Source organism: Thamnophis sirtalis, unplaced genomic scaffold (genome assembly GCF_051295495.1).
Source record: "Thamnophis sirtalis isolate CommonGarterSnake01/CBP01778 unplaced genomic scaffold, rThaSir2_p1.2 scaffold_12, whole genome shotgun sequence".
In the NCBI taxonomy this organism is placed as follows: Eukaryota; Metazoa; Chordata; class Lepidosauria; order Squamata; family Natricidae; genus Thamnophis; species Thamnophis sirtalis.
In genome coordinates, this window is record NW_028261392.1 from 56,055,354 (window position 1) to 56,082,431 (window position 27,078).

The 27,078-nt window shown below is 38.3% G+C and overlaps 1 protein-coding gene across 9 annotated transcripts in view; it reads left to right on the plus strand.

Moving 5' to 3' along the window:
* Window positions 1–27,078, plus strand: part of PRRC2C (proline rich coiled-coil 2C) — a 76,505-nt gene extending 49,427 nt beyond the window's left edge. For 4 of the 9 annotated variants that reach the window (XM_087726682.1, XM_087726686.1, XM_087726687.1 and 1 more), the window contains 11 exons: window positions 852–1,077; window positions 2,211–2,414; window positions 2,627–2,739; window positions 3,722–3,858; window positions 5,608–5,842; window positions 10,803–10,925; window positions 14,445–14,657; window positions 16,015–16,115; window positions 21,752–21,872; window positions 22,821–23,057; window positions 25,392–27,078. In XM_087726682.1, coding sequence (XP_087582808.1) covers window positions 852–1,077; window positions 2,211–2,414; window positions 2,627–2,739; window positions 3,722–3,858; window positions 5,608–5,842; window positions 10,803–10,925; window positions 14,445–14,657; window positions 16,015–16,115; window positions 21,752–21,872; window positions 22,821–23,057; window positions 25,392–25,646 — 1,965 coding nt within the window. In that variant the 3' untranslated portion in view covers window positions 25,647–27,078. The remainder of the gene's footprint in view (window positions 1–851; window positions 1,078–2,210; window positions 2,415–2,626; window positions 2,740–3,721; window positions 3,859–5,607; window positions 5,843–10,802; window positions 10,926–14,444; window positions 14,658–16,014; window positions 16,116–21,751; window positions 21,873–22,820; window positions 23,058–25,391) is intronic. The other 5 variants (XM_087726683.1, XM_087726684.1, XM_087726685.1 and 2 more) reach the window with 5 other exon arrangements.

A 27,078-nucleotide genomic window follows, 5' to 3' on the forward strand; every position in this document is an offset into this window, starting at 1 on the left:
GGGTGGGGGGGCACAGGAGAACAAATGGGCAATAAATGTATGGGGATGTAATGGGAGAGGGGATGACAGTTTTACGGAGACCAGAGAAGCAAGAACCAGTTTGTGTAGCATTACAGGCAATGCATTCTGAGAAAAGAATGTGGACTAACCCAAATATCTCAGCATTTCTCAAAACACCTATGGGGCTCTTCATTGGCTTAAGACAAACTCGTCATGGGGGAGGAGTTGGAATGTAGCCAGGAGCCTTTAGTTTTTTGTTTTTTTTTAAAAAAAACACTTTCACCTCATCCAAATGGAGTCAAGGGTCTTTCTTGCCTAAGTGACCTGACTGGGGTAGGTCTGTCACTGATATTGCTGAAATATGAATATCTATAAATTTATTGTGGTATAGTGATTGGCATTTGATAGAATTTATCTGAAAGCTATAGCATTATGTTTTGACAGTGGAAATGATCAGGATCACCTCTGTATTCTTAAATTATGAAAGTCAACCATAATTTGAGATGCAGAGCTTAGAACCACATCACCTTTTCATTGATTTGATTGCACAATCTATGTTGCGGTTTCCAGAGAAGTAATACAAGAAAGGAATGAATGATGTTAATATGGTGGGCTTTGCAAATAACAAGCATTACTGGACTGTCCTCAGATCTATAGGAATTGATTAATTTCAGAAACAAAGCCAGTTGACTGTCGTTGTCATATTTATTTGCAATGCAGTAATGGAGTTTGCTTTTCCCGGAAGATTTACTTAAAATAATAGGGAGTTGTCTAGAATAAATTGAAACAAAAATACAGAAATGAAAAAGTAGCAGTCTTAAAAATAAAGCCTTCTTTTTTTTGCGGAATAGATGGAATCTGCTCGCAAAGCGTGGGAGAATTCACCAAATGTGGGAGAAAAGAGTTCACCTGTTACATCATCAGCATCTCCTGTTACTGGTGGTAATAGTAGTAGCAGCGGAGGTGGGAATAGCAGCAGTAGCAGTGGACCAACCAGTGGTACATACAGCTCTTTTTCAAGTGCACCCATGCCTCCCATTCCTGTAGCTTCTGTTACACCTACAACTTCATTGTCAGGTATTAACCTTTAGGAAATATGACTGAGAAATGTGACTGAATAACTTGCTATCTTTTTTAAATGAAGCTCTCTTTGTTTCTTTACTTTATTTACTTTACTTATTATTTGGTTCAGTCCTGTCTAAAAAACAAGGTGTGTGATATTTTAGTTTGATTCACTTAATTTTGTATCCTTTTAAATTGTTTATCTAAATTATTAGAACTAAAAACTTTGAATCATTCTTCTTTAACAAAGCTCTCGTGCATTTTTTATATTGATGATTAGTGAAAAGGGACATGGTGACCCAGTGGCTAAGACGCTGAACTTGTCAATCAGAAAAGTTGGCAGTTGGGCGGTTCAAATCCCTAGTGCCGCATAACGGAGTGAACTTCCATTACTTGTCCCAGCGTCTGCCAACTTAGCAGTTCGAAAGCATGTAAGAATGCAAGTAGAAAAATAGGAGCCACCTTTGGTGGGAAGTAACAGAGTTCCGTGCACCTTCGGCATTTAATCATGCCTTGAACTGTATAACTTTCCTTAGCCCACCCTGGCTATTAAATTTTTTAAGTTACGGACCAATATTTTTAGCCATTTCTATAAAGAACATTCTGATTTGCTGCTTTTGTATGAAGGAACGGATAATTCAGGGATATAAAGTAATGTTCAAGTTTATCTGTTTCTTGGATAATCTTAAAACTTTAATTCTTAAATTCATTTTATAGGGTATCAAATTGCTTGTGTCTATTGCCTGTGTCTAGGAAAATAATGTAAAATGTCTAAAAGAGCTGAGATAGGTTGCTGTCATTTGAAATAAATAATCTTGGTTTAGCAAATAGTACACCAAGGAAAACGTATTGTTCTTTAATATATCTTCAAGGAAATTGTCATTGTTGAAGAATAACTGCCATGTACAGTATGTCTCTGTTTATGCATATCATTAAGGTTTCACTATCATGCCATTTTATGTAGACAGTCGTATCCTTGTACAATAATGTTCTGAAATTGAAAAAAATATTTAATAAATATTGCTGTACTGCAATTTGCATTAAGATTCATCTAATTAGGTGCAACCTTCTAAGGTGAATCAATCTTTTGATTATTATGCTGAAATATTTTGTCAGTAACTCTAGAATCTTTGCTTTGCTGATTTTAGGAGCTGGAACATACACTACTTCCTCATTAAGTACAAAAACCACTACAACCTCCGATCCACCCAACATCTGTAAAGTGAAGCCACAGCAATTACAAACAAGCAATTTAGCATCTGCTGGTCATTTTTCCCAGTTAAGCTGTATGCCATCTCTGATCGCCCAACAACAACAAAGTCCACAGGTCTATGTGTCTCAGTCAGCAGCAGGTAATGTGACAAATTTATTCATTAAATTTAAATTCATCTCTTCTGTTGGCTTATTTTCTGGTATGCATCCTTACAAACTTCAGTATTGTTTTCTCCCAGGCATATAAACTTAATTTAGTATACAAAAGAATATTGGAATTTCTCTGAAAATTGGATTAGTTATTTTTTTTTTGTTCATATTTTAATTTTTATCTTTTCTTGTGGTCCTATAGCTCAAATTCCTGCATTCTATATGGATACAACTCATTTGTTCAATACCCAACATGCCCGTTTAGCTCCTCCTTCACTTGCCCAGCAGCAAGGATTTCAACCGGGACTCTCACAGGTACATTTGGTGAGATTGCTAAACAAACAGTTTGCAAATATATTCAACTTAAATTAAATCAACCTAGCTTGAAATTTATCCAGTCTTGTTTTTTGTTATCACTCTTGCAATAAAAAGTTAAGTTAGCATTGGTGCTAGTTGGTTTTAATTCCTCTAGTGAAGAAATTATATCATTCTAGGTGAAAATGAATAAGTGATAGGTTGAAGTAAAAGAGGTATGGGGTGATAATATTCACCAACAAAAATATTGTCTCAATACTATTGGAAAAAGAGCAGGAATTATCTTAGAAGCAGCTTGAGAATTGTGTTTATCACTAGTATGCAGACTTGATGGGGGGGGGAAATTTTGCATCTGATTTCAGAATTCCGGGGAGGACTGGTTATTGATATTTAAATTTTAAATTTAAAAATCTGCTTGATAAACATCCTAATACCTTCATACAATGAAATCTTTATTTTATCAACCAATGTTACAAATACAATAGGAATTTTGGATGTTACCCATGCTAAATTAAGGATTCCCTATATGGAAATATTTTACATTATATCAAAAAGATAACAGGAATCCCAATATGCAAGATTATTTTTGTGAATTGAACAGTAGGATGTCTGAGACAGTTCAGAATTCTTATAAATCAAATTTAGCAGTAGCATTTTCCATCCTACAATGAAATTGCTGTACAATTATTAGTTGAGATGCCACAGGTTAGAGCTACTGGGGCATATTAAAATGTCCAGTTCACTATTCAATATATCATTTTATTGTTAATCATTCATGTGGTTTTTAAAATGGGAAGCAATATACAAATATTATAAATAATTGAATGTACAGTTAAAGGATGTGAAACCATAAGGCTAGAATAGACCTCTATGTTGAGAGACTGGAGAAAGAATCAGTGGATTAGCTGGGTGGATTTAGCTCAGGAGAGTTTCCTATGTCAATGGGTTGCATAAATATTGAAATTATGTCTCTTCCTTCCAGCCTACTTCAGTTCAGCAGATACCAATTCCAATATATGCTCCTCTTCAAGGACAGCATCAAGCTCAACTGAGTTTAGGAGCAGCACCTGCTGTCTCCCAGGCCCAGGAGTTGTTTAATTCTTCTCTGCAGCCCTATAGGTAAGTCTTTGAAATAAACAAACAAACAAATAAAAATAAAATCAGGAAACAGAAAATACTGGTTTCTGTCTCTTTCTCCTAAATAGTACTTAGACTGATATACCACTTCATGGTACTTTATGGCTTCTCTTAAGTTGTTAACAGAGTCAGCATATTGCCCCCAACAATCTGGGTCCTCATTTACTGACCTTGGAAAGAAGGAAGGCTGAGTTAACCTTGAGCCGGTGGGAATCAAACTGCTGACAGTCAGCAGAATTAACCTGCAATACTGCATTCTAACCACTGCACCACCATGGCTCTAAATATTTGCATTACTAGTTTATTCATACCATTAATACAAGATAATTTGCACGATATTTTTAAGTTACTTTAACATCAATTAAGTTTATTTAACTGAGGTGGTGGTGGTGGTTGATGCTGTTTCAAATCAGTGTTCAGATTTCCTTATAGTGAAAGAAGGTTTGGAATTTTTAAGAATATTAGTACATGCATTTTATGAAATATCTTTGTTCAGAATGTTACTGGTTGTTTGTAATTGCGCCTGAAAGAAGCATTTTGAGTTGTGAGGAGGGAGATGAATGATATGCTGCATTTTTGTAGCATATTCAAATAAGTAGTGAGGTTTAGATTTAAGTAGTTCCTAATCAGGCATGTCATTTAAACAAGTACAGTACAATTACTAATTAATTGTTTACAAATACTGGTTTGAAGTTTTACAAATAAGATGAAAAACAAAATTAAAATAAAAAAATACTTGTTTAGTTTTATCTGCGATTGGCTCTGCCCCTTCAATAACGTCACAACCCTACAAATATTCTAATAAGAAAGTGAATATATCCTTAGTTCAGAAAAAAAATGATTACATTGACTAAAGCTATTATTTATTTTACAAATTCTGTATTAACAGTGGCTTGTTATTTTTAGAATATGTAATCATAGCTTTGAGCTCTGATTCATAGTAATGCAAGATAAATTAATGCCATAAAAAGGTAGTGTCACTCAGCTATGTGTGATTTCTTGCTTTTTCTAAATTTCTCCTCTGATGACAAACTTTGTGCCATATCCAATTCCTAATTGACGATAGAGAAAAGCAATCTCACCACCATACACCAAGCCTTATATTTCTTGACACAAAGTTCAACACACAACTCTTTTGCAGGAGAGTAAGTACAGTAGTTTAAAAAAGGCATACTGGCAAAGCATAAACTGTATAAAAATATAGTCTCTCAAAAAATTTCCTCTGTGCACCACATACTTATAAAAAAGGTTGCTAGAGCATTTGCTCTGTTGGTTTTTATGCACATATTTGATGGTGAATGAAATTTTGATAGTTTATTTTTATTTTTTGTTACCAGTTTCCCTTCTATTTGCAGATCACATTTATACTTAAGTCCTGTATTTGGAACAGTACAGTAGTTTAGCCTGAGGAGAGTCCTGCTTAATTTCTTTCCTCTTAAGCCTAACCACATGGGTAGAGCATCAAATAAACCAAGATTCCAAATTCAGCCGTAAATAATATTAAAAGAAGCCAGAATTTCAGTCATGCTTTACATTGGAATCCTTTGCCTTAATTAAAACTACAGCTATGTTGGTTAAATATAGGCATAGAATTATATACAAACTATTGTATTTACTTGAGTATTTCGCTCATTTTTTTCAGTGCAACTTTAAACTTTTCTTTCTGTGGCAGCTTTCTAATAAATTAACAATATTTAAATGATTAATTTAGACCATTTTTTTTTTAAATAGATCTCAGCAGGCATTTATGCAGAGTGGCTTGTCTCAGCCATCTCCAGTGGTTCTTTCGGGCACAGCTTTACACAACTTCCCAACAGTGCAGCATCAAGAACTTGCCAAAGCACAGTCAAGCCTTGCATTTCAACAAACATCCAACACTCAGCCTATTCCTATCTTGTATGAGCACCAGTTAGGTCAACCTTCAGGATTAGGAGGTTCCCAACTTATTGATACACATCTGCTCCAGGTAAGAAAAACAATGGATACTAACATGGCTTTTGAAGCTTTGGAATTATTGCCTTTTTTGATGTAACAAAAGGAAACTGACGTATATAAACATAGTTATGGAATGTTTATGTTTAGTGTCCCAACAGAAGGTTTATTTTTTAGAATCCTGCTAAATTGTGACTTAAATTGTGAACAGAGGCCCATTAATACTTAAAGAGATTGTTATTGATTCATCTGATATCATTCTCATTCTTAAGATTATTCTAAGGCTTTGCATATTTTTCCCAACAAGACACTGAATGTCGACTTGAATTAAAGACATTTCACAACATTGTTTTGTGGCAGTTGTTGGTTTAACCAGTTTCTTTTTGGTTGTAATATTTTTTTAATCTATTTCTACAATGTAATCTGAGCTTTATTAAAATAAAGCTCAGATTACATTGTAAATCATAAGACTGCAGAATTATGAATAATTGTAATGGTTCATAAATTACTGTTAATATCATATCCACCACTGTTCAACAACTACTGTATTTTTAGGAGTATAAAATGGATCTTTTCCCCCCAAAAAGAGGGCGAAAATTTGGGTGCGTCTTATACACCAAATGTAGTCCCTCCCAACACCACCAGAGGCCATAAACATGAGGCATGGAGGCAGCGATGGTCTGTGGCAATCCCTGCAGATGATTGGGGGGTATTCCAGCAGTCCAATCCACCCACCAATCAGCTGTGCTGAATCAGGCTGCAATAAGTGCTGAAGCTGACCTGGCTGTTTAGAGTTTGCAGCAACAATTACATTCAGAAAGCACAGTAACTGTGCACAGTAAAAATAATAATAATATGCAATACATTGCCAAAAGCAGGTTTTCCAAGGTAGCAGTAAATGCAAGCAAAACACAAGCAGTTTCACTTTCAGTTCTCAGCTAAGCCAGTTTCCTTCCTGTCTCCTTGTTGCTCACACAGCAAATGTCAGAGTCCAAGTAGCCCTCACTGGCTGACTGAGTTGCTATGCCTATTCATTGGCTGACATTGTTACCATGTGTCAGCTGAATATCATGGATCAGAGGTGGGTTCCTACCTGTTCGGACCAGTTCAGCCAAATAGGTAGTAACTCGGCCAGGCACATGACCGTACCGCTTCTATCCTGGATGCCGCCATCTTTATTTTCTGTTCTGCACATGCGCAGAACAATCTTCATTGAAAAAGTTTCAGCAGGAATCCACCCCTGCTTTGTCCGGCTGTCGGGAGGGGGGAAATGGATGGGGCCGGGGAATGGCTTCCTCCCCCTTCAAACAGCTGGACAAAGCCATGCAAAAAGCCTGCCTTCACTGGCACCCAGCTTCACCAACAGCAGCCTTGTAAAAGGTAATGTGCTCCGCCTGTAATCAAGCTAGACTGGGGAGGAGGACCACGAGCAAGCACTGAGGAGACTACGGGAGGAAGAAAGCATGCTGTAGCACATGCTCTTTCCCTCAGCCTCCTTCTTTCGGAGGGCTCCAATCGGCTGCCCTCTGTCTTCTCCGCCTCTCCTGGCTAACCCTATTAGCCAGCCTGCCAGCAGGAGGTCAGTGGGGGGCTTTATTGCCTTTCAAGCAGGGGTGAAATGCCTGAACTGGTTTGCTTGAACCAGCAGGGAAAAAAGGCTTGAGGCACGCAATCCACATTTTTTTTAAAAGCCTTTTTTTTCCTGCCGGTTTGCCTGAAAGAAAAGGGGGGGAGGAGAGAGGGAGTGAGGAAGGGAAGGAAGGAAGAAAAAGGAAGGAAGGAAGGAAGGAAGAGGGAATTGTTAGAAGGAAAAAAATCAGGACTCACTTTTCAGCCAGGAGATCGCTTAACAAAGAAAAACAAATGCCGTAGCTTTAAATCAGGTGTCAGCCAGCAGCATGGCTGGCTGTGGAATTCTGGGAGTTGAAGTCCACAAGTCAGTGTTGCAAACTTGGGAGACCCCAGCTTTAAATTGAAAAGCCTTCAGGAAGCTGCTCTGCTCAGAAGGAAGTTTTTAATTGCTGAAGAGAAAGAAGGAGGGGGAGGGGAGGAAGGAGAGGGGAAGGAAGGAAGGAAGAATTGCATGTGGCCCCAAATAATTTTTAAGAAGGAAGGGAGGGAGGGAGAAAGGAAATATTCTAATACATTATTACTAGTATGTTTATTAAGAAGATACATTCAAATATTAAGAACTGAGCACCTTTCTTTCTCTACTATATATCTGCATGCCCTTCCCCCCCCCCCAAAAAAAAAACCGGCCTGTCTTATAGTGCAAAAATATGGTAAATAAAAGCTACTGACAAATCAAAGTTTATACTTTCCCTTTCTGTAGTTCCACTTCTCATCATCCATAAAAGCAATCAACATGGACTCAGTTCCATATCTGCTTGAACCAAGACTGAAAAGATTAGATTAGATTAGATTTAATAAATTTATAGGCCGCCCAATCCTGGAGGACTCCGGGCGGCTTACAGAAATAAAATTTTAAAAAGAAGAGTTAAAAACAAACAGCGAAAAACAGATTAAAAGAAAGCACATCATGCACCCAGTCTAATCGGGGCTGGACCTCGGTCAAGAGGTCAGCAGCCCCGGGCCTGCCGGAATAGCCAAGTTTTGATAGCCTTTCGGAAGGCCATGAGAGTGGATAGGGTCTGGATCTCTGGGGGTAATTCATTCCATAGGGTCGGAGCGGCTACAGAGAAGGCCCTCCCCCGGGGAGCCGCCAGCTGACATTGTCTGGCTGATGGCACCTGGAGAAGGCCCACCTTGTGCGATCTTATCGGTCGTTGGGAGGTATGCGGCAGAAGACGGTCTCGCAGATATCCGGGTCCTAGGCCATGTAGGGCTTTAAAGGTAATAACCAGCACCTTGAATCGAGCTCGGAGACCGATAGGGAGCCAGTGCAGCTCGCGGAGGACAGGTGTAATGTGGGTGTACCTTGGTACACCCAGCATCGCTCGCGCGGCTGCATTCTGGACTAATTGTAGTCTCTGAACACTTTTCAGGGGCAGCCCCCTGAATTCATATAATACATTTCTTCCAACTGTAGAATCAGTCTGATATTTGTGTGATTACCACATTGTAAACCACTGAGATTTGTTTAGATTCAATAGTTTATATACCTCCAGCAAATAAAATAAATAAAAAGTCCTCCACATTAGGCTGATGTGCCTATTTATAGACAGCTATGACTTGCCTCATTGATTCATGAACTGGTATGATTACATTATAGTCCTTGTGGACAGTACTTGAAGCTAGGCTGGAAGCTACAGCTAACGTGAAATGCAAAGGCTAAGCTACTGACTCGAAGATGACTCTGTGCTCCCATTATACCTGTGCTGAAAAATCTGAATTGACTGCTGGTTATTAGTCAGATTCAGGATGTTGCTTTTACAAGGTCCTATACAACCTGAGAACAGCTTGTCTAAAATAGTGCCTTTAGTTACAGCCACTTTCCGTAAGCATATATTATAGTCATAATATATTTAGCATTGATTTTGTCTTCTTTGCATTTGCATCCGGGCAGACATAAAGAAATTGGCCTTCTTCAAAAATAACAGTGATTTTTGGGAATAACCTTCTCTTTGTAATGCGCCAGGTTCGATGCTGATGTATTTTTCCACACTTTTTCTTTTTGCATATATGCTGTATCTCATATTAAGTTGATATGCTGCCTACTTTTTACCTATGGTTTTTCAATCCATTTTCCCTTTTTTTATGTTAGTCAGCAGCAACCAGTAAGCAAAATATTATAGCCTTTAGCAAAACATTTTGCTGAAAACTTAACTTTGAGTGAAAAGATCAGGATCAGTCATCTGACATTCTCGTGTAACTTAAGAATTGCTCATTGTTTTGATTACCCTGCCTGAGATCTAATATTTCTTGGAGAGTCCCAAAGGTGCTTTTTCAAGAGGCAACTGGACTTTCTGGTTTTTCTTTGAAGACATTTCACTTCTCATCCAAGAAGCTTGGATGAGAAGCTTCTTGGATGACCGGAATGGCTTGAGTATCTCCATAGGCATTTCTTGGTGAGGTCTATAGTTTTTTTTAGATTACAATTTGTTGGGATCATTGTAAGTAATTATACTGGAAACTCAGCTGACAACTACTCTCTCTCTCTACCATAGCAATCCCACTGTTAAGGGGACTTTCAAGGCAGTTCTGCACTGTAACCCTATCAACGTGGAAATAATTCTAGTAACTTGGTTGATATAGTTTTGAGATTTCAACCACATCTTGATTTGATTGATTTGATTTGATTATATTTATATGCCGCCCTTTTCCCCCCGAAGGGGACGCAGGGCGGCTCACAATTCAAATCAGGGAAGGGGGGTACAGACAAAAAATAAAAGACGAAACATAACAATACATAATTTAAAAACCCACAACAGTCATACCATTCGAGACGGGGGCAACAGCTCTTTAGCCCCAGGCCTGTCGGAACAGCCAGGTTTTAAGGGCTTTGCGGAAGGCCTGGAGGTTGGTGAGGGTTCGAAACTCCACGGGGAGTTCGTTCCAGAGGGTCGGAGCAGCCACAGAGAAGGCTCTCCTCCGGGTAGTTGCCAGTCAGCACTGGCCGGCGGATGGAATTCGGAGGAGGCCTAATCTGTGGGATCTAATCGGTCTAGTGGAGGTGAGTGGCAGCAGGCGGTCTCTCAAGTACCCAGGTCCAATACCATGGAAGATACCATCTTCCAGCACTTAGCTTTACAACAAAGAGTTAGTAGAGCAAGCTATCTTAGTCTTAGTTATAAGGCAAGTTTTAGAAGCATATATATGAAAGTCAAGATGTGTTTAATGCTTTTTTCCTGATTCAGCTGGCAGCTATACAATAAATGTTTATTTGCTTTATAATAGCTACTTTTCCAAATAGTAAAATATTACAGTAAGCAGAATTATTACCAACAGAATAAAATACTCATATTTGTTCTGCTCTTTCAAGTTAAAGTAACTTTACTTAGTCACCCAAAAAATGTTGACCTCTTTCTTCTCAGGCGAGAGCTACTCTTACCCAGGCCTCAAATTTGTATTCTGGACAGGTCCAGCAACCAGGGCAGACAAGCTTCTATAATACTGCTCAGTCTCCCAGTACTCTCCAGCAGGTAAACTATGGCATGGTAAATTGCTTTCAATTTTTCTAACTATCCATACGTGTGTGCTGTATGTAATACTATGGTTCAATGAATATTCCATTTTGTGCAAAGTAGATAGCGCTCTATATAGCGGAAATCTAAAACAATTCTTAAACATGGAAGATTACTTTTTTAATAATATCTACTTTTTAATAGATTGCTTTAGCACAGGAACATTTATTTTTTTGGAGTGGTCCCCGCTCTATTATTAAATTTTCTCTTGTCGGAAAGGGCCCACCTCCCCATCAGAATTAAGTTTACAGCATTCAGAGCAGAAAAAAAGGAGAAAAGGGGGTAAAAAAAGGGTTCAAATAAAGAACAAGAAGATAACATGGAAGAGAGAGGGATTGAAAAAGGAAAACATTTAGATAATTTTACTGGGATTTACAGTGGCACACAAAAGGCAGGCAAGAGGGAATGCGTCCCCCCCCCCCCAAAAAAAAAAACAACAACACTAAACAGTAAAGAAGGGAATAGTGGGGAAAGATTGGGAGAAATCCAGAGGAAATTTACCATAACAATAAAATTAAAAGGGAGAAAAAGGATTTTAAAGAGATACAGTAATTATAAAAATAAGAAAAAGAAAAAGAAGCCAAGAGAATTGGTGGAAAGAAGAGAAGCTAAAAGAAGTGGAATTTTTGAGAGACCAAGATAAAATGGTTAGAAAAGAAGGGAAAGAATATATTAGTAGATTAAAGTGAAATGTGTTAACATTGTTAATGTTATGTAGCCAACTAAGATGTGAGGGAATTATAATAACATTATTAATTGTGGATAACTGATTAAGTTAAATGCTTATTACATAAACATTGAATTTGCGAATGTATGTTAACCGATAGCAAAATAGAATAACGGATGGAAAATGAAATGATAATTTGGTTTAACTTGGAAGGAGCAAATAATGATATTGTTTATGTATTAAGAAGAAATTAAGTTTAAGATGAAAAATATGGAAAGGAAACAATGTGGCTGAAATTGGAAATAGAAATAGGACGTAAAATGAATTATGTATATGAGAGGATGTTAAAGGAGAAAACCCGGGCGACACTTTGTTTATAAAAGAATTTAAAATTTGTAATAAAAAAATAAAAATCTTTTTTTTTTTTAAAGAATTAAGTTTACAGAATAAAATTAAGGCCAATCTCATTTCTGGCACATACAATAGCAATAGCAGTTAGACTTATATACCGCTTCATAGGGCTTTCAGCCCTCTCTAAGCGGTTTACAGAGTCAGCATATCGCCCCCACAGTCTGGGTCCTCATTTCACCCACCTCGGAAGGATGGAAGGCTGAGTCAACCTTGAGCCGGTGAGATTTGAACCGCTGAAATGCAGATAACAGTCAGCTGAAGTGGCCTGCAGTACTGCACTCTAACCACTGCGCCACCTCGGCTCTTTTCAGTCTGAAACTGATGTGTCAGTTTCAGTGACACATAGCAGTAATAGCAGTAGACTTATATACCGCTTCATAGGCCTTTCAGGCCTCTCTAAGCGGTTTACAGAGTCAGCATATTGCCCCCAACAATCTGGGTCCTCATTTTACCCACCTCGAAAGGATGGAAGGCTGAGTCAACCCTGAGCCGGTGAGATTTGAACCGCTGACCTGCTGATCTAGCAGTAGCCTGCAGTGCTGCATTTAACCACTGCGCCACCTTGGCTCTTCATTAACTCAGGCTGGTATGCCACTAGCAAGCCCTCCTCAACGGAAAAAGCTTTGCCTCATAAGGTTGAAGAATCCTTTCTCTTACCTGAACATGCCGGCACCATTCTTTTTCGGGTGCCTTTTACTGGGTGCTTTGATATAGACTGATTGATGTACAATGAAGTAGTATCACCCAATAAGACTTCCATATTTGCTCATATTTTTCAAATGCTCTGTTTATTTTAATGTCTTGGCTTTGTGTATGTGCAGTGTTTGTTAAGGTCATCATGTTTTCATTATTTTTTAATACTCCAATTGATTAGAATTGATTTTAATTGGTTATTTACTACTAGCCATTTAAAAAAAATGTAAATAAGATTGAGGGATCCCTCATGTTCTTTGAGCTTGCTTGTTTTCTTGCAGACATTTCATTACCCAAACTAGGCAATATTACCACTGCTAGTGACTACCGTATTTTTCAGAGTATAAGACGCACCTTTTTTCCTCAAAAAAGAGGCTGAAAATCTGGGTGTGTCTTATACATCAAATACAGCATTTTTTGCCTCCAGAAGCCCCGCCCCTACACCAAAATGACCGTGAATACCTTTATGGAGGCTTTCAGAGAGCTCCTGGGGCCTGGGGGGGGGCACAAATGAGCAAAGAATTGGTCATTTTCTTGCCCCCATCCCCAGCAGCACTCTTTAAGCCTCCATAAGGCTATGCATGCAGGTTTTTTGGTGAAAAACGGGCCATTTTTTGCCGCCCCCCCCCCCCAGGAGCACTCTGCAAGCCCCCCTAAGGCCATTCATGGCTTTTATTTGAAAAAAACGGGCCTGTTTTCATGAAAACTGGCCATTTTTCAGAGGTTTGCAGAGTGCAAACCCTCTTTTTTCCTTTCAGAAAGCTCTTTAACTGATGAAAATTACATTGAATAAGTGCTATGCCAGCAGAAACAAAATCTTAAAGTTTGTCAGTGATTTCCTTCTCCAGCACATGGATAAATATATCTGGAAACATCTACCTACCTTCTCTCCCTCCCTACTTACTGTATTTCTCTCTCTCTCTTATCCCTCTATCTACCTACCTACCCACTCTCTCCCTTCCTATCTACCGTATTTCTCTCTCTTTCTATTTCTCTCTCTATCCCTCTACCTACCTACACACACACTCTCTCTTTACCTACTTACTATATTTCTCTCTCTCTATCCCTCTACCTACCTACTGATTCTCTCTCTTCCTATCTACTGTATTTCTCTCTCCCTCTCTATCCCTCTTATCTACCTACCCACTTTTTAAAAATTTGCCTCTTCAAAACCTTGCTGCGTCATATACTCCGGTGTGCCTTATACTCCGAAAAATATGGTAGTTTGGGTAATGAAACATCTGCAAGGAAACAACCAAGCACAGAGAGCACCAAGGAACCCTTAGCTACAAATATTCTTCTTTATCAGTAGTAAATAAAATTGCCCTGATTTTGCAAGTTCAGAATTTCCAAAGTGCATTTACAACTAACGAACTGACATTCTGTTTCCAAAATCTGTATATTTACAGAATTCACAAACAGAAGGGATTAAGTATAATATGGGGGAATAATGGAACAATTTCATTTTTAATGAACATAATCCACCTTGTGGTCTGAAAAATAGTTACTGCCTGTTGAATTTCAAAGTTTTCTCTGCAACCTTAAAGGATAGAAATATGAACACTTTTTTCTTCCCTGATTCATAAAAAAAATAGTTACAGGATATATTAATAGTATTATATATGTATTTATATTTTCTTGTCATGTTCAAACATGACAATTTTATTTTAATGCAGTTAATAAGGTTTCTGCTTGTCTAACACATTGCCATTTTATTCCAGATGACAGTACCTATACCAGGATCACAACTTTCTTTGCCCAACTTTGGATCAGCAGGCCAGCCTTTAATTGCTCTTCCACAATCCCTTCAACCTCCATTACAGCACACTCCACCACAACCTCAGGCTCAAAGCCTGAGTCGGCCAACACAAGTGGGTCAGCCTTTCAGAGGATTAATTCCAGCTGGCACTCAGCACAGCATTATAACTGGAAAGGTAAAGATGTTCCTGTTAATCTTGCATTACGATAGCACAGAGGTTCCCAAACTTATCAGCTCACAGCACTCTAGCCATTCTCAAACTCTGCATTAGGGTGCTGCAGACAGCGTATTAAAGTATAATAATAATTCCCAACAACTGTTTCAACATTGGTTATTCCCACCCCCTATCCCTTCCTAAAACTTAACTCTATTAGTCTAAAATATGGATGAAGACTCTAAGACAGTGTTTCTCAACCTTGGAAACTATCAATAGGATTTGAAGCCCATAGAACAGTGTTTCTCAACCTTGGCAACTTGAAGATGTCCGGACTTCAACTCCCAGAGTTCCCCAGCCAGCAAATGCTGGCTGGGGAATTCTGGGAATTGAAGTCCAGACATCTTCAAGTTGCCAAGGTTGAGAAACACTGCTCTAAGAGGGAGATTGTGGCACATAGCTTCTGGTGTGCCTAATGAATTCCATAGTAGCCTATTACAGATACTACATAGCCAAAATTGATCTGTTCTGAGTCGATAGATTACAGTGAAAAGAATGAAACATTCTAAATTCTCTTGAAGAGTGAGAGTTAAAACAGTTCAACTTTGAATAGATTATGTCAGGAGTGTGTCAGCTATTGATATTCTTTGTATGATTTAATAAGAGGGAATACAAGGGAATTTACAGTGTACAAAAGATAATTTAAAATTATGTTTGTCTTCATGTTATTCCCAAAAAAGGAACTCTGCACATATATTTACTCAAGTTTTTTTTTCTTGTTTCCAACCCATATACTTGAAGATATAGATGAAAATGTGCTTTTGATTCTTACTTTTTTAGGTGGGAATAGCCAACATTGAAACATTGGGAATTAAAATACAATGTATTATCTGCTTATTAATACTGAAGTAATTCTTTGTTAGTATTCATTATCTATTATAATTGTTGTATTCCAAGTTCATTCTAGGTGGCTTGCACACATAATAAAATTTGTTGTTGCTTACTTTCTCTCAGATCCTCAAATCAATTTACCACTGCACCAAAAATTATTTTATTGAAAGGCGGATACAGAAACACAAAGTAAAAACAGCATTTCTGCAAAATCAGTGGTTTTATTTTTGAATAGATAACTTAAAAGTGATCAGTTTACCACACTTTTTCATTTATTTGAACTGCATGAATCTGGTATAACAACCTGATGTATCCAAATAAAATGATTGAGTACTTTGTTCAGAAATGCTTAAGTAATTGATGTACACCAATTTTTATTGCCATTTTTACTAAATGACATAAACTTCCTCTAGTTAAATGAATATGACCTGATAAACCTATCGGTATTTTATTTTGTACTATAAATAACCTTGCTGTTTTTCTTCAGATGTCAGAAATGGATTTAAAGGCTTTTGGAAGTGTCATTGATAAGCCAGGCACACCCCCAGTTTCTGGACGAAGCACCACCCCAACTTCTAGCCCTTTCCGGTAAACAAGTATTTTCAAACAAGTCAACTTTACAAATTATGATGGAGAGAAAAGAGGGGAAATTTAGTATTGAATCAAACTTTAATATAGCAATGCCATGTTGACAACAGAAATGGAATATAAGTATTCTGGATGAATAAGGGTGATAATAATTCAAAGAAATATTTGACTTTATTTGTTGTAATTAATGCAAATTATTCTTAACATAATTTCCCCTTGTCCTTCATGGATAAAAAGAACTGCTACTTCCAGACTGCTAGCATAAGGCCAAAAAATAATTTCAGAAGACAAAGAGTTTTAAGAAAAACCATAATAATTTCTTTAAAGATATTCAGAGCACAAAACTGGGCAGGAAAGCAAGTGCGCTGATAGAGGAATAAAAATAGTATATGGAATGCAAAGAAACTGAATTAGTTTTTGTTACTACTGGCTTTACTACTAAAATTGTAAGTGAGATATCTGAACCTGGACTTACTTTTTCAGAGAGCCAAACTGAGGTAATAAAGGTATTTTAGGGCATCTTGAGAGACGATGCAACCACATATCATTGAGTTCTGAGGTCACCAACCCTTAAGGAACTCAAAAGGAGAAAATGCTGTACTTACAATACAATACAATACAATAGCAGAGTTGGAAGGGACCTTGGAGGTCTTCTAGTCGAACCCCCTGCCTAGGCAGGAAACCCTATACCGTTTCAGACAAATGGCTATCCAACATCTTCTTAAAGACTTCTAGTGTTGGGGCATTCACAACTTCTGGAGGCAAGTTGTTCCACTGATTAATTGTTCTGTCAGGAAATTTCTCCTCAGTTCTAAGTTGCTTCTCTCCTTGATCAGTTTCCACCCATTGCTTCTTGTTCTACCCTCAGGTGCTTTGGAGAATAGTTTGACTCCCTCTTCTTTGTGGCAATCCCTGAGATATTGAAACACTGCTATCGTGTCTCCCCTAGTCCTTCTTTCTAGCTTCTAGCAGAACTATGTAACTTGTCCTTCAGTACCCACAACTGGAAGCCAGTCAATATGATACCATTTTTTAAAAGAGTCACAAGAAATTATAGGCCAGTCATCTTAACACCTGTTGTGTGCAGATAGATATGAGTGGTAATGAAAAAAGGGACATAAACAATAAGCGGTATTGCAGCAAAAATCACAATGGCAAATTTTGCCTTGCCAACCTTAAGAGAAATGTCGATCAAAGTAATTCTGTCAATATTGTATATTTGATCATTTTTTTTAAAAAAAATCTGGCATTTTTCTTCAAAAGTTCCTGAATATATTTAGTGGGCATGGGATAAGATGATCTATTATTTTGTGAATTGAAAAATGATTTTTTTAAAAAGTAAATAGTTGGAATAAGTGAGCAATGCTCTTAGTGGGGGGAAATGAGTGGAGTCTCTCAAGGATTTGTATTGGTACTTGTGCTTTTTAAATTGTTTGGGAATTTTCTTGACTCAGTTTGGTAGAAAACTAAGTGAATAAAGAGCTCCAAAAGGATCTCTTTAGTCAGCCAAATGGCAAGTTCAGTTCCATTTGCACTGGTGGAATCTGATATTCATGGGAAAGCTCAGTGAAGATGTCAACTCAAGTATACAGTAGTTGCAAAAAAAGGGCCAATGATAATGCTAGATATCATTAGGAGGAGTATTGAAAATAAAGCTGTCAACATTCTAATGCCATTACGCAAATCTCAGTTTCAGTTAAATACTGAATGAATTTCTGATTGCCACATTTGAAGAAAAATACAATAAAACTGAAAAGGTGCTGAAAGGCAACTAAAATTACTGGGGGTCTGTATTATGAGAAAGGACAGGACTTCTGAGATTCCAGCTTTAAAAAAAGGCATCTGAGTATAGAACGTGAATATGATCAAGGTATATAAAACTGTATGATATTAGGATTACATGTCATTCAATAAAAAGGAAGGAGATTTAGGACGGACAAGGTATTTTTCATGGTACTCATTTTTGGCCTGTGGAATTTATTGGTACAAGATTGATGGTAACCTGGATGCCTTTATAACAAGCTCAGATAAAAAAATAGATTTCAGTCTCAATCTTCAGCTAAGTGCTGCTTTTGTGTTCAAGCATAGCCTACTCCAAATTTTACTTGCAAGACAAAATGGCAGAACTGTGTGACTATTACCTGCTTGTGGGCACTTCAGAAACATTTGATTGGCAGCCATGAAAAAGCAGACTGCGGTGGGCTTGGCCTGATTCAGCAACATTGCTATGTTATTAAGCATCCAACAGATGAAGGATGTTGTAAAAATGTGAAATTCTACAGACATTACTCATCCATGATTTGTAAATTGCCTTGATTTTCATTTTTTGAAAAAAAAGAGAACTTACATTGTATATAGGAATTTTAAGGATTAAGAATGAATGCATTGGCTGGCTCAGAGATATAGATACATCGAAAATACCAGTAATAGACATGGTTATTGTTCCCTTGAGATTGCATTTTGATATATCCTTTCTAGTAAAGAAACCATATCGGATGTTAACTAAAAACTCAACTATTTGTCAATTGAAAAGGAACATCTGTTTGAAAAGTCAATATTATTTTGCAGACACTAAAACACGGTTAGATAAATGCCCAGTTTGCAGTTATATTACCAGGTATATGAGCCACAGTGGTGCAGTAGTTAGAATACCACTGCAGATTACTTCTGCTGATTGCCAGCTGCCAGCAATTAGGCAGTTTGAATCTCACCAAGCTCACGGTTGACTCAGCCTTCTATTCTTCAGAGGTGGGTAAAATGAGGACCCAGATTGTTGGGGGTGATATGCTGACTCGGTTTAGAGACGGCTGTGAAGCAGTATATAAGTCTAATTGCTATTGCTATATTAATAGCACAGCTAAGCGTGTGCAATCCTTTTTCAAACAAGCATAAATATCAGGATCCAATATGACTGATTTGGATATTAAATGTTGCCAATGAAAGCCTCAAGAGGTTAGGTTAGGTTTATTGGTTTTGTATGCCGCCCACTCCCGAAGGACTCCGGGCGGCTCACAATAAACAGGGGAGGGAATAAATAAGGCAATACAAACAATTTTAAAATCCACAAGTCACAGTTAAAACGGGGCTGGGTGCTTTAACAGCCCCCAGCCTGCCGGAGCAGCCAGAACTTAGTAGCTTTACAGAAGGCCGGGAGGGTAGTAAGGGTCTGGATCTCCACGGGGAGCTCATTCCAGAGGGCCGGAGCAGCAACAGAGAAGGCTCTCCCCTGGGGAGTCGCCAGCCGGCATTGGCTGGCAAATGGAACCCGGAGAAGGCCAAGCCTGTGCGATCGAATTGGTCTTTGGGAGGTAATTTGATAGCACTTCTAAGAGTATTTGACAGCATTTCTAACTCCTATGCGTTGAACAACTTGTTTTCATTTCATTACTTATATTTTATATAGGTAAAGTCTCCCTTGATTAGAATTTGACTGATGATAACAGCATACTAACGGTCAGGTTACTTTCCTGGCTACGTTGCAGAATTGGCTTGCCATTGCCTTCTGGAATGTGTTGGTAGTCTCTCACCCTAGTACTAACCATGGCTTTTTATAGTCAGTTATAAAGCTGGCTATCTGCTCTGTCTATATACAGGTAAACCCGACATGCAGCAATTCATTCAATGGCCATTCAAAGTTACAATAGTGTTCTGACCCCCCTCGTCCTACACCAAAGCACGCCGAGACAAAGATACTGCAAGGATTTATTAACACAGAGAGAGGACCTTGGCAGCAAGCCAGCACAGTCCAGGCCTTGGCAGCAAGCCAGCTTGCCAAGCTAGCCACTAGAGTTCTCCGATTTTAGTGAATACGTTGACTCCTGCAAAGGGGCGTGTGCACAAGCATTCCTTTTATAGTCTTGAGAGGAGCCTAATTACCACCAGCTGAGTGCAATTATCTCCTGTAACTGCGTAACTGTTCCTTACGCCTATTAGTTCTTTGGTGCCGGGCATCCAGGAACAACTCCCTTGACTCTTCCCCACTGCTCCAGTGCATGACGTCCGGATCACACTCCCTTGTCTCCTCCCCACTCGTCCAAGGCTAGGGCGGCTCCTGGTGGCCAGCCAGCCTCTCTGTACCCTGCTTGGAGTCGGAACCCTGTCCAGGGTCCTCCACATCCTCCAAAGCCGACTCATAGGGCCCCTCGCTGTCGGAGTCTGGTGGCAGCTCCAACGGCTCCTGCTGGGCCACAACACAATAGCAATGAAGGCAATGATTTATGATCCGTTTTTCACTTACGTCCGTTGTAGCATCCCCTATAGTCACGTAATCAAAATTTGGATGCTTGGCAACTGGCTCATATTTATGAAGGTTGCAGTGTCCCATGATCACGCAATCCACCTTTTCCAACCTTCTAACAAAGTCAGTGGGAGAGCTATATTCATTTAACAACCATGTTATTAACTTAATAACTGCAGTGGTTTAACAATTGTGACAAAAAGATCATAAAATGAGGCAAATTTCACTTAACAGATTATTTGTTTAGCAGCAGAAATTCTGGGCTCAGTTGTATTCATAAGATGGGGACTACCCGTAATCAATATATTTTTGGTTGATAATTCAAATATTACACAGATGAAACAATTACTGAGCCTCTCTTATTTGTCTAGATTGATGGAAGGATATGGATCATTTTGTTAGCCCTTGTGTTATACTAAGCTCCAATTCTTACAGGAGCCTATGAACAAGTGAAAATGGAAAAGCCACTCCTTTGAAAACTGAAAAAGACAAGTGTCTTGCCATCATTTTTTCAATATATTGCTTCCTTGAAAGACAGAAGCAGACAAAGGAAGTGCAAGAACTAGGAGATTGGCTTCGAAAGATCTTCTTACATCCCCATGAGAAGATTGCTCTTGTAGAATAATTCTTTCTTCTTTCAACTATTGACCATCATGCCATATTGCAAACTGCTTTTTGATATTAAATTTTTAATTTACAAAAACAGCTGTCTGGTAGGGCTATCAGGAAAGTTTTCATTGTATTTACAATTCATTAGATTCTGGCCATTGTTATCTGAAGAATTGTATTTTAAAAGCATGCCGAGTTAAATAATGGAAGAGTTGGGATAGGATTAGGGTGATATATAGTGTGGAGATTACTAGATTTTATATATTAGTAGAATGTGTCAAATGTATGTGTCAATTACAATGTATGTGTCAAATATATGTATTGGTTGGATTAAGAATTCTTAATATTTTAATATAACAATATTTAGGGCTAGCCATTAATGTTGTAAGTAGTTGTACCTTAATTGTTCAAAAACTCAATTGTGTCATTCAGAAATATAGTGAACATCAAGTACTCTGCTTCTAGTGAGCATCAGTAAACTAACATAAAGAAACATAACTTTGATTAGTTTGAAGACATGCAAGACTTCTGCATTTATATTCATTGGAATCCAAAAGAATGACCAAAGCTTTATTATTCTCATTATGTGGCTAAAAGTATTAAATGCAATTTTATATGACTCTCATGGTGACGTGGATTATACTGTTAATGCACGTTTTGTTGCATAATCTGAAACTTATCGTTTACTTAATGCATATTTTTTTCTTCAAGATAAGGTAAAAATATGAATGTTACAAGAATTGACGTTATTTATGATGGCATGTATGTAACAATGTATTTTGTCTTCAAGGGCCGTCTCTACAAGTCCAAACAGTCAGACGAATAAAATTAACACCATTATTTACCAGAAGCAATTCCAATCAGCAGCTGTGAGAATGGCTCAACCATTTCCTCCTCAGTTTGCACCACAGGTGGGCAGCAGCTGGTTTTCTGCAGTAGGATGGGATATTCATTAGCTTGGTTATGTTTTGAATTAAGACTTCCTGGATCCTGAAATACGTCAGATATTTTATTCAGTACGCTTTCCATAATTACAATTAATGCGAGTGTTTTAGTATTGGGAGGAAAGTATTTTGTTTTCAGTAAAATATATGCTTGTGAAGTTGAGAAATTGGACAACAAATGGATGACCACAGACTTCCCCACATGGCTCTCATTATAATCCAAGGTTCATCATTTGAAGGGAGAAGGACAAAATATTCTGTAAGAGAAGGGCTTCGTGTCTCCAGCAACTGTTTACAACATAATGTACTTAGAATGTCTCCTGTGCAGAAAGAATGGGAATTGTCAGAGGGCAAAGGTCTCTCTGCATAACCTCCACCATTTCACTCAGATTGTAGAGACTCGTGGTTGTTTTTCCCTTAGTTGCTTACATGAAATGCAGCTGTGAAGTAAATTTCCAAAATAGCTATAGTTGGCAGGAAAAAAACTCCCACACCAATCCCTCTTTAAAAGAATGCAAATGCTGTAAAGCTTCTTGATAGGGAAATATGAGATACTTTTGACTTGAGACTGCCTTGGATATTGCATATGAAATTTGCAGCTGCTGGATATTGCCTAGAGGCACAAATCTACGTTCTAACAGTTCCTGCATCTTGATATATATATATATCTTGAGGATATCATCTGTCCCTGATGTGCTACTGCAGTTTTTAAGCACAGTATCCTTAAGATTTTCCCGTGCTGAATTTTCCCAACAGAGCCAATCCTAACATAAAAAGTGAATCCACTACTTGGCACTGTTAAATAACAGAGGCATGCTCCCTGCAGAAAAGCCACCATATGATCAGGTTGGCAGTTTGCTAACAGCTAAATGTCTCTCTTTTTTGTTGTTGTTGTTTTTTTCTTCCCCCACTTAGATCCTCTCTCAGCCTAACCTGGTCCCTCCATTGGTAAGAGCCCCACATACTAACACCTTCCCAGCACCCGTTCAGAGGCCGCCAGTGGCACTGGCTAGTCAGATGCCACCTCAGATGACCACAGGTCTTTTGAGCCACCCTCGTTTGCCACATGTGCCGAGGGGTCCTTGTGGATCATTCTCTGGAGTCAGAGGCAATCAGGCCCAGGCTGCGATGAAGGCTGAACAAGACATAAAGGTTAGTATTTTTGGATGGCCATGCTGTGTTAACCACAGTACAGTCTTAACAACTTGCAAGGATAAGGCAAGATGCTATACTTGGTTTAAGATTCAGATTTCCCTCTGAAGTGGCCAAATAGAAACAGCAAAAACCCATCACTAAATTTCCAGCAATAGGTTTAAGTTCACCTACTTACTTGTAATGCAGTCTAAGATCTGGTCAACTGTATTCATTCTCTGTGTTTTTCCTCATTCTTCAAGTCTAAAACTCAAGCAAAACCACCCATAGCTGCATTTCACTCCGTAAAATTGGTATAAAAGCACTTGGAGACTCTTTTCGATGAAACCTTTTTCCCTTAAAATTGAGCTGTCTTGCAAAGTCCATGTGGGGATGTCATAAAAGAAAGAAAGAATCTATAATCGATGAACTTGCATGGTTGAAAGTGATGGCATCACTTGCTTAATCTTTTCCATTATTTTCATTCATGAAAGAGTGTTAATCTGAGATAAGTGAGACCACTTGATTTATCAGCACATTGCTAAAATCTTCATGTTTTACCCTGTTTTATCCAAGCCCTAGTTGGTGGGTTATTGAGCTTATAAATTAATCTGAAGTAACTTTTAATTGAATTATGTATGTGCTATTCTGTTTTCAAAACCCAGCATTGGTTCCCAGGGAAAAGCTTAGAATTGCATATTGTTAGTAAAAAGATCAAAGGAGTTTGGTGACGCAGTGGTTAGAATGCAGTACTGCAGGCAGTTTGAATCTCACCAGGCTCAAGGTTGACTCAGCCTTCCACCCTTCCGAGGTCGGTAAAATGAGGAGCCAGATTGTTGGGGGCAATATCCTGACTCTGTAAACCGCTTAGAGAGGGCTGTAAAGCATTGTGAAGCTGTATAAAAGTAAGTGCTATTGCTATTTCTAAATGAATATTAGATTAATAAAACTAGAATAAATACAGTTATTTAGAACCAGTATCCTAAATGTGCTAGTTGGCTAAACAAGAAAAAGGATATACATTTTGTACCATGCAAACCTCCCAAGGGCCGTTTTGCGGAGGGATTTCAGGTATAAAAAGTTAGAGGCATATTATGGCCCCATTGTGCCCCTTAACACCACACACACACGCTGTAAACTAATTTTCTTTGCCCTCTCTTTTCTGAAACCACAAAAGAGCTCTTAAGTATACTTTCTGTGCCTTTTGTATCAGATAATTCCAGACAAACAAAACTTCAAATACTTATTTCAGAGCTTGACTCATAAAATAGATGTCTCACCAGGCTCAAGGTTGACTCAGCCTTCTATCCTCCAGAGGTCGGTAAAATGAGGACCCAGATTGTTGGGGAAAATATGCTGACTCTGTAAACTGCTTAGAGAGGGCTGTAAAACACTGTGAAGCAGTATATAAGTCTAATTGCTATTGCTATATTAATAGCACAGCTACAGTATGCGTGTGCAAATCCTTTTTCAAACAAGCATACTATAAATTGATCAAAGTACCGTCCTTATCTTGATCAATTTATAGTATCCAAGCAGGGAAATATTTGAAGAAAGTATGAACTTATTGTCTGTGATAAATAACTACCGTAGTCACTTTGTGCAATAAAATTGCTGTTTTCGTATTGTATGAAAACTACTTAATATTATATATTTTGTCTGGCAATTTAAATTACTATTTGTGATAACAGTACTCAAAATCCTCACTGAACCTCCTAATTCTTGTATTACTACTAGTAGAATTTAGATATAAGGGAATGTAAAAACAGTGCTTGTAGGAAATATCAATAGGAGTTGAAGCCCATAGAACAGTGTTTCTCAACCTTGGCAACTTGAAGATGTGCGGACTTCAACTCCCAGAATTCCCCAGCCAGCATTCGCTGGCTGGGGAATTCTGGGAGTTGAAGTCCGGACATCTTCAAGTTGCCAAGGTTGAGAAACACTGCCATAGAATGAAAAGCAACTATCATAAGCATATAAGAGCCAAGGTGGCGCAGTGGTTAAATGCAGCACTGCAAGCTACTGCTAGATCAGCAGTTCAGCGGTTCAAATCCCACCGACTCAGGGTTGACTCAGCCTTCCATCCTTCCGAGGTGGGTAAAATGAGGACCCAGATTGTTGGGGGCAATATGCTGACTCTCTGTAAACCGCTTAGAGAGGGCTGAAAGCCCTATGAAGCGGTATATAAGTCTACTGCTATATAAAGGAAATTCCCAAGAGATGGTACTAGATTCCATTTTTGAAAAGTATTACTGGGATTTTTTTTAAAAAAAACCAACAACCTTAATGAACAGAAGAAGTAGCTATGATTGTTTTGGACTGCTTTGTTTAATGTCACAATCCTTTTTTATTAAGGCGAAACAGAGGGCAGAAGTCATTCAGTCAACGCAGAGATTTTTCTCTGAACAGCAGCAGAGCAAGCCACCTGGAGGCAAAATACAGAAAGTGGGTGACAATGGGAGCAAAGCTCCAGAGGCGGTGACAGACCCCACCTCTGGAATCTGCCAAGACAAAGTGGAAGAGAAACAGAATGCTACGGCAGCACCCAAGCCTATTAGAACTGGTCCAATCAAACCCCAGGCCATCAAGACAGAAGAAACGAAATCATAAAATGATGCTTTTTGCAAACCAATATGAAGAGTGAAATGTCAGCTGAATCAACCTTGAGCCCAGAGAGGGCGAGGCATACCTGTTCAAAGCTATGAGTAGCAAAAACAGAGACGGCTGTCATCAGCTATGAGTGCTAAAGATCTGGAATCGTGGGGACTTTTCTATGGGACATTTTGTATGCCGTTGCATGAATGAATGTGATCAATCAGAATTGAGGCACCTCTCTGCTTTTTCAATGGTGCAAAACTAAATAATGCTCCTGAGGCATTTTATTAGCCAAAGGTAAACATTCTCCTTTTTTGCTGCTGATTTATTTAGAGAAAGAAAGGCAGATCGGAGGAGACCATGCTGGGATAAAAAACACGGGGTTGGAGTTTGGGCTACTCGGGCCCAAATCAGATGTTCTTTCAAAACGGAGCAGGAGAATTTACGACCATGAATAAAGTCATAAAAAGAGCAGCTTAATCACCCCCTACTCCCATTACACACCATTTCATTTTGTAAATGTTTGATGTCAGATTTCCAGGAAAGGCAGGAGGTGGTCTGCTACTACAATTTGATTATGGTGCTGAATTTTAACTGAAAAAAAAAACAGATATTAATTGCTTCTCCATGTTAATATAATATCAGAAGGGCAGTTTTGGGAGGCTCCCTTTTACATTGCCAGTTGCGTTGAGCTCGAACTAGACAGAGCTTGAGAAGAAAGCCTTTGGCCTTGAAATGCTTCTTAATTTGTGAGCATAAAGCAGCAAGCATTTCATTTTGGGCCATAAAAAAACCAGATATTTATATCAGAGCTGCATCACTCTTTCTGCTCATTGTGCTGGAAAATAGAATCAAGTCAAAATAATGCCTTCTTAAATTGTATCTCTTAGTAGTATAGCTGTAGGAAAAGTACTGTATGATAACTTCTGTGAATGTAAAATATCTCATTCCTGCTTACAATATGTAGTTGTGACTGTGCTATAGCAGAGCTGTATAATGAAGTTATTCAGACTTTTCAAGTCAATTGGAGGGCACCACATGGCACATCATACCGAACTATTTTCTCTGACAATTTTCCCGACCCCTTTCTGGAACAAAGAATGAATCAAAAACGGTGTAATGTGTATAATTTTGTTCAGATGATGGCAAAATCTGGAAAAGTCTGTTGCTGCTATTGATGCCTAGTGAAATGCTGTTGGTTATCTTTTTTATATAAATATTATAATTTGCATTTTTTTTTTTAAATTTAGCTGTGATGTCAGCTTTGGAGAAAGAGATCCACTTGTTCTGTGAGTTGGCATTGTACAGAAATTAACAGCCATATTGGTCTAGAAAAGTTTAAACTTTTTTTTTCATTTGTACAGGGGTAACGCACTGTATTAAATATGTAAGGTCTTATTTACATGGGTTTGATTACAGAAACTAATAAAATATTCTCTACATAAAA